The sequence below is a fragment of the Mobula birostris genome, chromosome 4 (assembly GCF_030028105.1).
Source record: "Mobula birostris isolate sMobBir1 chromosome 4, sMobBir1.hap1, whole genome shotgun sequence".
NCBI classification, from domain to species: Eukaryota; Metazoa; Chordata; class Chondrichthyes; order Myliobatiformes; family Myliobatidae; genus Mobula; species Mobula birostris.
The window spans coordinates 158,346,570-158,360,214 of record NC_092373.1 but is presented as its reverse complement, the minus strand read 5'-3'; the positions used below and the strand labels follow the sequence as shown (position 1 = coordinate 158,360,214).

General features: G+C 44.0%; 1 protein-coding gene across 1 annotated transcript in view; it reads left to right on the top strand.

The window, feature by feature from the left end:
* adamtsl7 (ADAMTS-like 7) overlaps positions 1-13,645 on the top strand; it is a 553,762-nt gene that overhangs the window by 81,908 nt on the left and 458,209 nt on the right. Inside the window, exon 3 of the mRNA XM_072256321.1 lies at positions 1,875-2,200. Within this exon, the coding sequence (XP_072112422.1) occupies positions 1,875-2,200 (326 nt within the window). The remainder of the gene's footprint in view (positions 1-1,874; positions 2,201-13,645) is intronic.

Below are 13,645 nucleotides of genomic sequence, written 5' to 3'. Positions count from 1 at the left end.
AGGCCGTACTTAGCGTATTGTGTGCAATTTTGGTCACCTCATTACAGAAAAAATGTGCAGATTTTGGTAAAGATAAAGAAGAAGTTTATCAGAATCTGCCTGGATTAGAGGGTATGAGCTATAAGGAGGGATTGGACAAACTTGAGTTCTTTTTCTGAGAGAGTCAAAGGCCGAGTGAAACCCTAATAGTAGTCTTTAAAATTATAGAAGACGTAGATGGGGTAGACAGTCAGAATCTTTCTCTCAGTGTAGAACTGTCACATACTAGAGGACATGCATAGAACTTAAGAGAAGGAAAAATTAAAGGCAATGTACAGGGCAAGTTTTTTCACATAGAAAGTGGTAGGTTCCTAGAATGGGCTGTCAGGGGTCATGATAGAACCAGATAAATTTGTGGTGTCTAAAAGCTTTTAGATAGGTATGTGAACATGCATGGAATGGGCAGATATGGATCATGAGCAGTCAGAAGAGAAGTTTAATTTAGCATAGAGTTCATTATAGACATCATGAGCCAAAGGGCCTGATCATGTGCTGTACTGTTCTATGTTTATATGTGTAATACTGCAAAGCTGGAAACCTGAAATAAAAATGGTAAATGCTGAAAATACTTCGCAGATCAGGCTGAAAGCTGAGAGAGAGAAGCATATTTTTCAGTCAAATAGATTCAGCTGGATGGATTGGGCAACTTGGCTAAAATACTAGCATTCTCCAGACAAGTCTTTTGAAACTGCCTCTCCTGTCACTGATTATATTTAGCCAGAAAAAAAATACTAAACAATCATTTTATTTTGTAGAAAATTGATTTAATCATGAGATAAGGCTGTTAATTTTCACTGACATGAGGGGATAAGAACTTTATAAAGGATAAAGTTTTATAAATAGAGCTGTAGCATGCAAAAGAAAAAAAATGTCTACAGCAATTTTCATTAGATAACTTTAATGAAGTAAAGTATCCCAGGGCATGTTCTGGAAGTGTTATCAGTCAAAATTTTACACTAAGCCTCACAAGCAGCTATAAGATTGGGGACCAGATGTTGATCAAAGTGTAGTTTGTCATAACAGCTGAGCGAGAGAGAGATTGACTGATTTGAGGAGGGAACTCCAGAGCTTAGGGTGTAGACATTTGAAGGCAGTGTTGCCAAGGGAAATTGGCTAAAACAAGAAGGTATGTGAAGTTCTTGAAAAGTTGCAGGAGGCTGGAAAATGATATTTAGGAGTAATGACACAGAGGAATTTGAAGAGGAGGAAATTGAAAATGGAAGCAATCCTCAATTAAGATTGAAAGAGGATCTGGGGTTTGAGCTGAACAAGACGAGTCTGAATTAACCCTGTATACAGCATCGGTTAAAATGACCCTTCAATTATTTTCTCCAGTTCCGACCATTTTAACTCTGCAGAGAATTCAGAGCCATTAACAAGAGGCAGCAAAAGTTTGCTCAAATAATGTCAGGGAAAAGAAGTTTTGGATTATGAGGAGGGACCAAAGAAGCTTAAACTATCTTCTTATTACATTTTGAGAAAATCTGCAAAATAATCAAATAGCTAACAACATTACTGTATTAATAAAATAATGTATGGTCTTAAACCAGGATATTACAGTTTCTTTATGCAAGAGGGTGTATGGGTATTCTCCTGGGTCCAGAAAGAAAATACCTTTTTAAAAAAAAAATTAAAATCTGGAGTGGGAAATACAGTAGTAAGAGTGTGAAGGTCGGGACTATATGATGTCACACTGCAATAGCTGCATGTATTTGAAAGGTGAAGTCATCTCCTTCTCAATTGCAGGAGTCTGCCACAAAATCAGGTTGACAATCATAAAAGTGAAAACCCACATCAAGGATGCTTACAGATACTTTTTTTTTTTGCTGTGAAAGGTATCGAACCGGATGAAACGTCAGATTGCTGACACCTTTGCAGAAGACCAGCCTCATGGTTTGTGGGGCAACTGGGGTCCTTGGACTGCGTGCACTAGGACCTGTGATGGTGGAGTAATGCACCAGACCAGACCCTGCCTTCCTCAGACAAACCGGAGAAGTCAGTCTACATTCCAGTTTGCAAGAGGAGATCAGCCCCTACTGGTATATCGCGTCCCTCATGGGCAAGTGCTGTCCACCATTCGTCATTCTGTACCTCTTCATCGGAGTTCAGGCAGCAGGCTACCTGGAAGCAGCATCAACCAAATCTATCAGACCTCTAACAGGTAAATCCATTCCTCATTTCAGGCCAAACAAAACTGAGTTCACGCTCATATGGTGAAAGAATGGATTTATACCAATTCCATAACCATAAAAATGGTTTGCCAAGGCCCAGGTCCAATAACCTTATATTTGTAGACCTGCCTTACTTCAAAAAGATATTTGATCTCATGCAGGCTACTGGCGTTATACAGTAAATGGCAGAGCCCTGAGGAACATTGGGGCTTATGAGGATCTTGGGGTGCAAGTCCATAGCTCTCTGAAGTTGGCAGCACAAATGTTAGGTTGGTAAAGGTGGTGTACAACATACTTAATTGGGATATTGAGTACAAAAGTTGGGAAGTCATGTTGCAGCTATATAAGACTTTGGTTCAGCCACAGTTGGTATTACACTTGTGTGTAATTCTAGTAAGCACAAAATAGGAAGGATACAGAGGGTATAGAAGAGATCTACCAGGACGTTGCTGATTGTAAGAAGAGGTTGGTTGGATTTCCTCTGGAGCATGAGGGCTGGGGAAAGGGAGGGAATTGAAGAAGTGTATATAAAATAATAAGAGTTATTCAGTAGTTAGTCAAAGTCTTTTTCCAGGGTTAGAAATGTCAAATATTAGAGGGTTGATTTAAGGTGCGAGAGCGAAAGGTTAAAGGAGATTTGCAAAGCAGATCATTGAGTGTAACACTCTGAGTATAGTAGGAGCCTGGCACGTGCTGTCAGCAGAAACAGGTACAAAAGAAAAGCTCGAGGCAATTAGATGGGCACATAACTAGGTGAGGAAAGGAGGGCTACGGTATATGGACTGTGCAGGCAGATGGGAATTGTTTAGATTGATATCATGATTGGTGCAGACACGGTGGGCTGAAGAGCCTGGTCTTGTCCTGGACTGTTCTAAGTTACTGCAAGCCCAGCACTTGCTTCACATTCCCTTCTCCTTGAAGGCAGCTTGTTGAACTGCTGCATTGTCTGTGTGTAAGTATTCCCACTGGGGTGTAAGGTAAGTGGTTCTAGAATTTAAATCCAGCCTCAGTTTTAATATATTTACATGACAAGATACCATGCAGCTGGAAAAGAACCAGCCAGTTGTGATGTTCCTGTGCACCAGCTGCTTTTGTCTTCATTGGTGGTAGAGTTTACAAGATGGGTGTTCAAAGGGGTTTGGTAAATTGCTTCTGTGTATCTTGTCAATGGTGCATAATAACACTATGGTGTGTCAGTCATGGAGGGAGTGAATATTTAGAGTGGCAGATGAGGCTCCAATTGAATGGCTGTTGTATCTTTAGTGATGTCAGGCTTCTTAAAAGTTGGAGTTATACGTGTCCAGGCAAGCTGTGTATTCCATCTGCTTTTTCTAATGGAAAAGCTTTGGGAGACAGAGAGGTCATTTGGTCAGAATAGAACATGTCGCCAGTGGTCTGCTCCTTTTGCTGTAGATTTTGAATGACTACTTTGGTTTCTAGTCACGGTGGCTACTGTGTTTTGATGTTTGGGATATTAGGTACTAATAGTGACACTCACAATGCGCTGGAGGAACTCAGCAGGTCAGTCAGCATCAGTTGAAAAGATTAGTCGGCGTTTCGGGCTGAAACCCTTCGCCAGGACTGAAGGAAGAACTTTGGGGAGGGTTTGAAGAATGCTGGTAGTTGAAAAAAACAGTAATTTTTAAGACAAAGGGGTGGGGGAGGGGAAGCAGGGAGGTGATTGGCAGGAGAACAATAGTAGAAGGAGGCGGATCTATGAGGGAGGTGATGTAAAATAGGGATAGAAGAAGGGAGGGGGAGGGAATTACTGGAAGTTGGAGAATTCTATGTTCATACCAAGGGGCTGGAGACCAACTAGACGGTATATGAGGTGTTGCTGCTGCAACTTGAGTTTAGCCTCATCATGGCAGTAGAGGAGGCCATGTATGGACATATCTGAATGGAAATGGGAAGTGGAGTTGAAGTGGGTGGCTACCGGGAGATCCTGTCTGTTGTGGCGGATGGAGCGGAGGTGCTCGACGAAGTGGTCCCCCAATCTGCGTCGGGTTTCACCAATGTAGAGGAGGCCACACCGGGAGCACCGGATGCAATAGATGACCCGAACAGATTCGGAAGTGAAGTGTTGCCTCACCTGGAAACATAGAAACATAGAGAATAGGTGCAGGATTAGGCCATTCGGCCCTTCGAGCCTGCACCACCATTTATTATGATCATGGCTGATCATCCAACTCAGAACCCCGCCCCAGCCTTCCCTCCATACCCCCTGACCCCCGTAGCCACAAGGGCCATATCTAACTCCCTCTTAAATATAGCCAATGAACTGGCCTCAACTGTTTCCTGTGGCAGAGAATTCCACAGATTCACCACACTCTGTGTGAAGAAGTTTTTCCTAATCTCGGTCCTAAAAGGCTTCCCCTCTATCCTCAAACTGTGGCCCCTCGTTCTGGACTTCCCCAACATCGGGAACAATCTTCCTGCATCTAGCCTGTCCAATTCCTTTAGGATCTTATACGTTTCAATCAGATCCCCCCTCAATCTTCTAAATTCCAACGAGTACAAGCCCAGTTCATCCAGTCTTTCTTCATATGAAAGTCCTGCCATCCCAGGAATCAATCTGGTGAACCTTCTTTGTACTCCCTCTATGGCAAGGATGTCTTTCCTCAGATTAGGGGACCAAAACTGCACACAATACTCCAGGTGTGGTCTCACCAAGGCCTTGTACAACTGCAGTAGTACCTCCCTGCTCCTGTACTCGAATCCTCTCGCTATAAATGCCAGCATACCATTCGCCTTTTTCACCGCCTGCTGTACCTGCATGCCCACTTTCAATGACTGGTGTATAATGACACCCAGGTCTCGTTGCACCTCCCCTTTTCCTAATCGGCCACCATTCAGATAATAATCTGTTTTCCTATTTTTGCCACCAAAGTGGATAACTTCACATTTATCCACATTAAATTGCATCTGCCATGAATTTGCCCACTCACCCAACCTATCCAAGTCACCCTGCATCCTCTTAGCATCCTCCTCACAGCTAACACTGCCACCCAGCTTGGTGTCATCCACAAACTTGGAGATGCTGCATTTAATTCCCTCATCCAAGACTGTTTGGGGCCCTGAATGGTGGCAAGAGAGGAGGTGTAGGGACAGGTGTAGCACTTACGCTTACAGGGATAAGTGCCGGGTGGGAAATCCGTGGGGATGGACGTGCGGGTAAGTGAGTCACGGAGGGGCCGATCCCTGTGGAAAGCGGGGAGAGGGAAAGATGTGCTTAGTGGTGGGGTCCTGTTGAAGGTGGAAGAAGTTGCGGAGGATAATGTGCTGGATCCAGAGGCTGGTGGGGTGGTAGGTGAGGACAAGGGGAACTCTGTCCCTGTTGTGGCAGGAAGATGGGGTCAGGGCCGAAGTGCAGGAAATGGAGGAGAAGCGGGTGAGGGCATCATTGATCACCGTAGAAGGGAAACCACAATCCTTAAAGAAAGAGGATATTTGAGATGTCCTGGAATGGAAAGCCTCATCCTGGAAGCAGATGCAGCAGAGACGGAGGAACTGGGAATAGGGAATGGCATTTTTGCATGTGGCAGGGTGGGAAGAGGTATAGTTGAGGTAGTTATGAGAGTCAGTGGGCTTGTAGAAGATGTCAGTGGACAGTCTGTCTCCAGAGATGGAGACCGAGACATCGAGAAAAGGGAGAGAAGTGTCAGAGATAGACCAAGTGAATTTGAGGGCTGGGTGGAAGTTTGAAGTAAAGTCGATGAAATTGACGAGCTCAGCATGGGTGCAGGAAGCAGCTCCAATGTAGTCGTCAATGTATCGAAGGAAAAGTTGGGGAGCAGTACCAGAATATGTTTGGACCACAGACTGTTCCACATAACCAACGAAGAGGCAGACGTAGCTGGGTCCCATGCAAGTTCCCATAGCTACACCCTTAGTCTGAAGAAAGTGGGAAGAGCCAAAAGAGAAGTTATTAAGTGTGAGAACCAGTTCTGCCAACCGGAGGAGGATAGTGATGGTGGGGAACTGGTGAGGTCTATTATCCGGGAAGTAGCGGAGGGCTTTGAGGCCTTCTTGATGGGGAATGGAGGTGTATAAGGATTGGACATCCATAGTAAAAAGGTACTAATAGTGCCTTTAAATGTCAAAGCTGAATTGTTGCATTCTCTTGTTGGAGATGGTCATTGCATGACACTTGTGATATAGGTTAATTAGTAGCAAAGAATTTCCATGCCTGAATGTCATCTCATCCTTGCCAGGTGCAGTCATCATATAGACTTGCCTAGAGTTTCAAACTGAATTGAATACTGCTCAATTATCAAGGAACATTCACACTTCCCACACCAAGACAATGAGGAATTCGATAATGAGCTAGCTGAAGGCTGCCATCCTGATAATGCCCTGAAGCTAAGATAATTCACCAGTGACTGGCAACTCCAGCCAAAGGGTTTGTTTTATGTTGACATCAATTTTCTTGAAGGTCTTTGAGTATAGTAGGAGAAATGAGCTTTTACTTGACTGCATCTGAAAAATGATCCAGCTGTTAGACAGAGAATTAATTCCAGATTGTCTGTAATGTCTGGTTTGGCAGTAGGCTTCCTGAACCCATTTAACATTCAATCTAGATTGTCCACAGCTGATTACCTGTCAAAACACCAACTGGGAGATGACTTCTTTTATTGAGATATTACTTACAAGGCATTGTATCTTATGATATTAGGAAAGTAATTTTTCCTTGGCTCTGGTCAGGTAATATTCATAAATTGTTTCTTCTGATTAACTGACACTGGCACTGGTTAAGAACCCTGCAATCTTCTCCTAATCCCAAATCATGGATAATTCCCTCAGCTCTTTTGAAACCAGTATTTTTAAAGTTGAAAGAGTGACATTCTATTTTCCTTCATAGTTATATCTGGCATTTGTAGGAGGAAAAGAATTGTCAATATTTAGGGTTGAAATCCTGAAACTCTGAGTACTGATGCAGGGTTTTAACTCAAACCTATAATAATTCCTTTCGTCCTGCAGATGCTGCTTAACCCAGTGCATTCTTCCAGCAGATTGGGCGCCATCATAGCGTAGCAGTTAACACGATACTATTATAGCTCAGGGTGTCGGAGTTCAGAGTTCAATTCTGGTACCATCTGTCAGGAGTCTCTGTGCTTCCTTCCTGTGGAATGTGTGGGTTTTCCCCAGTTTTCCTAGGTGTCCAGTTTCCTTCCGTAATCCAAAGATGTACTGGGTAGATTAATTGATCATTGTAAGTTATCCCGTGATTAGGTTGAGGTTAAATCAGGGTGCTGGGTCTGCAAGGCTCGAAGGCCCTAAAGGGTCTAATCTGCATTTTATCACTAAATGAATAAATAAATAGTTGTTGCTCTACATCCCAACATTAGTCTTTTGTGTCTCCATATCTAGAAAATGTTTGAATGGGTTGCCTTTGCATCCTGTGTTCTCCCGAATCTCAGTAGCTAGAATTTGTGAGTGGCAATACTTGTGGGTTTTCAGAAACCAAAGTGGAGTTTTCAGTTTCCACTGCAATCCGTCACTCAAAACACTACACTGGTTCATGCACTACTATATAATAAAGAACTTTTTCTGGAGTAATGCTTCATGACTGATGCAGGATGAGAAACGGACAAGCCCCTGACTGACGCAGATTTTATGTCAGTAAAAATAGACTTAACATTCTGCATAACCTGTTTAATATGCAGCCTACAGTCGGGCTTGCCCTTAGATTTTACAGCATCTTCCTCTAACTCCCCTGAGGAGTTTCCCCCCATTATTTCAAGGGAGTGCTTATCTGCTTGTTTATCCATCCTACTGTTGTGAATAATACTAAAAATGCTTAAATTACCAGGCAGCGTCCTGTGGAGAGAAAAAAAAAAGAGTTAACTTTTCAGATGAAGAATTTTCATTGAAGTAGGACATATAATGAAATAAGTTATAAGTTTTATGGAAAGTGGAAGGCTAGTGAGGGAACACACTTCCAGGTGTTTGCTCTAACCCAGAGCAGCTTGTGGACGTTGCCTTTAGCTATATGTAGGAGGACCATAAAGTTTGAGTACTGTTTTGACCATAACAGAATTAGGACAGTTGGCCTGTCAAACTTGTTTCACTATTCCATTATGGCTCATTTATTATCCCTCTCAACCCTGCCATCTCCCCATAATCTTTGATACCCGTACTAATTAAGGATATATCATTGTCTGCATTAAAGATACCCATGACTTGGACTCCACAGTCCTCTGTTCTAAAGAGATGTTCTTCTATTCTAAGGCTGTGCCCTCTGGTCTTAGACTCCCTACGATAGGAAACATCCTCTCCACATCTACTTTATCTAGACTTTTCAATATTTGATAGGTTTCAATGAAATCCTCCTCATTCTTCTAAACTCCAGTGAGTACAGGCCCAGAGCCATCAAACACTCCTTGTACAATAACCCTTTCATTCCTAGGATTTATTCTTGTGAACCAATTCTGGACCCTCTCCAATGCCAGCAGATCTTTAGGTAAGGGGCCAAAACATCTCGCAATACTCCAAGTGCATTCTGACCAATGCCGAGAAACCCTCAACATGATGTCCATGCTTTCAGATTCTAATCCTCTCGAAATTAATGCTAACATTGCATTTTCCTTCCTTATCCTTGCCCTTAGGGATTCCTGCACAAGAATTCCCAAGACTTTTTGCATCTCAGATTTCTGATAATTTTCCCCATTTAGAAAATAGTCTATGCCTATGTTCCTTCTACTAAAGTGCATGACGATAGGGAAGTGTATGGTCATGCCATATTGTATTGTCCTCTCCTTTGTTTTTGTGCTGACTTTGACCTCCCTTGTCAGCCACAGTAACCTCATCCTCTCTTCAGAATACTTCTTCTTTGGAATGTATCTATCCTGCGCTTTCTGAATTGCTCCTAGAATCTCCAGCTATTATTGTTCTGCCATCATCTTGTAATGTTGCTCATTGTAATTTCTACCCCACACCCTGGCCTGCATATAACTCACATCATGGTCCTTTTATCCTTGCAGTTTCTTAACGCTACCCACAGAGATTCTATATCTTCCAATCCCGTCATCTCTTCCTAAGGAGCCAGTTTTTACCAATGGAGCCACCCCACCGCCTCTGCCTACCAGTCTGACCTTGTGATACGATGTGTAGCCTTGGATGTTAAACTTCCAACTGTGATCTTCTTTCAGCCACAACTCAGTGATGCCCACAACATCATACCTGCCAATCTCTAACCGTGCTACAAGATCATCAACCTTATTCCGTATACTGCGTACAATTAAATATAACACCTTCAGCCCTTCATTACCCTTTTCAATTTTGCCCCAAGTTACAAGAAGTTAAATTTTTATCCCTTCCTAAACTTTTCTGTTTTTTTAATTACTCTGGACAATTTCATAACTTTTCCTGCCCTCTCCTTCCCTCTTACTTTATTTCAGTTTCCAAACTGTTGAACCTACTATTTAGTTTAAAGCCACACTTCAAACCATCCCAATGACTACAATTTTGCCCTGCCATCCGTTTATTCTTCCACAGTCTCACTACACACTACATCTATCCGCTCCATCGTCTGTCCTCTCACATCATTTCCCATTCCCTGCTAAAGCAGTTTAAAACCTCACAAACAACTCCAACAAACCTGACTGTGAGGATATACTCCCCCCTCTCCAGGTGTAATCTGTCCATTTTGTACAGATCATGCCTTCCCCAGATCCCAATTATCCAGAAACCCAAGCACTGCCCCCCACACTAATTTCTCAGCCACACATTTATCTGCCAAAACATCCTATGAGAAACCCACCCTTGACATGCTGTTCTTCAGCTTTCTACCGAATTCCCTATTTTCTCTCCTCAGGTCTTCATCCATTTTCCTACCAGTGACATTTGTACTAATATGTACCATGACTTTTGGCTGTTTAGCTCCCCCTTTAGAATGCTGTGACCCAAAAAGGGGCTGTACTGACCCTGCACCTGGGAAGCAACATATCATCTGGGTGTCTCGTTCACATCCACAGAATCTCCTATCTGTTACAGGAATCCTCTACTGCACTCCTCTTCTTTCCCACTTCCCATCTGAGTCACAGAGCCAGAGAACTGGTCACTGTGGCTTTTCCCTGGTAGGTCAACCCCCCCAACAGTATCCAAAACGATTTACTTATTATTGAGGGGAATGGCCACAGGTACTCTAGACTGTTAGCTTATTCCCTTTCCCTCCCCTGATAGTCACCCAGCTACTTACCTCCTGCAGGTTTGGGGTAACTACCTCATTGTACCTCCTATCCATCACCTCCTCATTCTCCCATATGAGCCAACAGTCAGCCAGCAGCAGCTCTAGTTCCCTGACACAGTTTATAAGCATCTGCAGCTTGATGCACTTACTGCAAATGTAGTTATCAGGGAGAGAGGAGGACTCCCAGAGTTCCCACATCTCACACGAAGAACACACCACTGACCCCAGACCCATTCTCACTGCACTAGCTACGTACTAATAGATAAAGAAAGAAACTTTGCAGAAGCATACCTAGACCTGCTAAGGCCTGAAACTAACCACTCTTGACACTGGCCCACTCACACTATGATCATTCCCACAATGACTACTCCATTTAAACTTAAACAACAGGAATTCTGCAGATGCTGGAAATTCAAGCAACCCACATCAAAGTTGCTGGTGAACGCAGCAGGCCAGGCAGCATCCCTAGGAAGAGGTACAGTCGACGTTTCAGGCCGAGACCTTTCGTCAGGACTAACTGAAGGAAGAGTTAGTAAGAGATTTGAAAGTGGGAGGGGGAGGGGGAGGGGGAGATCCAAAATGATAGGAGAAGACAGGAGGGGGAGGGATGGAGCCAAGAGCTGGACAGGTGATTGGCAAAGGGGATACGAAAGGATCATGGGACAGGAAGTCCGGGAAGAAAGACAAGGAGGGGGGGAACCCAGAGGATGGACAAGGGGTATAGTCAGAGGGAAGAGGGAGAAAAAGGAGAGTGAGAGAAAGAATGGGTGTATAAAAATAAATAACAGATGGGGTACAAGGGGGAGGTGGGGCATTAGCAGAAGTTAGAGAAGTCGATGTTCATGCCATCAGGTTGGAGGCTACCCAGACGGAATATAAGGTGTTGTTCCTCCAACCTGAGTATGGCTTCAGCTTTACAGTAGAGGAGGCCGTGGATAGACATGTCAGAATGGGAATGGGATGTGGAATTAAAATGTGTGGCCACTGGGAGATCCTGCTTTCTCTGGCGGACAGAGCATAGGTGTTCAGCAAAGCGGTCTCCCAGTCTGCGTCGGATCTTGCCAATATATAGAAGGCCACATCGGGAGCACCGAACGCAGTATATCACCCCAGCCGACTCACAGGTGAAGTGTTGCCTCACCTGGAAGGACTGTTTGGGGGCCTGAATGGTGGTAAGGGAGGAAGTGTAAGGGCATGTGTAGCACTTGTTCCGCTTACACGGATAAGTGCCAGGAGGGAGATCAGTGGGGAGGGATGGGGGGGACGAATGGACAAGGGAGTTGTGTAGGGAGCGATCCCTGTGGAATGCAGAGAGAGGGGGGGAGGGAAAGATGTGCTTAGTGGTGGGATCCCGTTAGAGGTGGCGGAAGTTATGGAGAATAATATGTTGGACCCGGAGGCTGGTGGGGTGGTAGGTGAGAACCAGGGGAACCCTATTCCTAGTGGGGTGGCGGGGGGATGGAGTGAGAGCAGATGTACGTGAAATGGGGGAGATGCGTTTGAGAGCACCTCCCCCTCGTACCCCATCTGTTATTTATTTTTATACACACATTCTTTCTCTCACTCTCTTTTTTCTCCCTCTGTCCCTCTGACTATATCCCTTGCCCATCCTCTGGGTTCCCCCCCCTTGTCTTTCTTCCCGGACCTCCTGTCCCATGATCCTCTCGTATCCCCTTTGCCAATCACCTGTCCAGCTCTTGGCTCCATCCCTCCCCCTCCTGTCTTCTCCTATCATTTCAGATCTCCCGCTCCCCCTCCCACTTTCAAATCCCTTACTCACTCTTCCTTCAGTTAGTCCTGACGAAGGGTCTCGGCCTGAAACGTCGACTGTACCTCTTCCTAGAGATGCTGCCTGGCCTGCTGCGTTCACCAGCAACTTTGATGTGGGTTCCATTTAAATTTAACTTATTTTTATTGCCCTTTGCCAAGTTCCTAATAGATCATTACAACTGAAGCTTGCCGAAAAGTCCCAAAAGACCTTGAGCTTTTTTTAAGCAAACAAGCGACTCTCTGTGATGATTGGAGTCCACCACTGAGCCCAGTGAGGAAGGCAAACTTGTTGTTAATATTACTACAAAATCCATGGCAATATGCTGTGGAAATTTTGGTTGCAGTGAAGTTGACCTGGTTGGTGACTTTGATAAAATTGAGCTTGCAAGAGGGAGTGGGCCAATTTACATAAATGCACTTCCAGCTGTGATCATCAAGTAGCAAGCTTTACCTTGGTAGTTTCCCATTAGATATTGCAAGAAAATAAAGATTGCACACAACTGTAATCAAAAGGTGTTGGCAAGAAGGAAGAAATGATCACTTTCATTTCCTTATTTACTTCCCATGATGATGTTATCAGTCCTGAACTAATGTACAGGGAGGCTCTTCACATTGTTATGCCACCAATTACCCTTACCTTAATCGATTAACCATATACATATGACTCTAGATCTATAAAACAAATAATTTATAATTTTCTTTTGTTTGCAACCCAGCTATTTGCAATTCTCCAATGTAGCACAATGATCCTTGTATAAGTAAAGTTGAAAATGAGGAAGCCACCCGGTGTCACCCTCCCTGTATCCCCGAATCCCAATTTTAGATTCCATTTAAACAATATTTGTGTGCAGAAATCCACCTTTCCCTCACCTAACCCCTCCCCAGCATCAACCACATGTCCCAAAACAGTCTTGACAGACAAACTTTCAGTTTGGATCTGTAACAGTTGCTTCACTGTACAGACCATAAACTCTATCACCTTCCCTGGTCCCTACCCATCACAGACTTAGTGACCTGAGGAATATAAAAAGCTGGCCAGCATTGATCAACCACTGAGCAAGAACTGCAGAGCTGCTGGCTCAGTCTGCATTGAAGATGTATTGAAATTAGTTCCACGTAGATCTGGACTTGTGTATCCATGCACAGTGCCTGAATTACTCCTGGTTCAGTGTGATGCAGTAGGTCAGCTCAGGAATGACAGAAGGGTAAGTGTTTTATTGTTATATTTCATTTACATTCCTACACTATCAGCTAGATCTGTGGCCTTCACTTCTCTTCCAAAATTTGTTACAGAAAGTTTGTATTTCCTGGCTGAGTCCATTTTTACAGCAAACTGTTCACAAGGTGGAAAAGACACACTTGTGAACTTTCAGTGTCTGCACATCAGGGTACTTTTCCACTGGGAGGCTTCTGAAGGATCTGACCTGGAGACCTTTCAGGCCGCAGGCCTCAAGATCCGCTTGGTGCATGCACC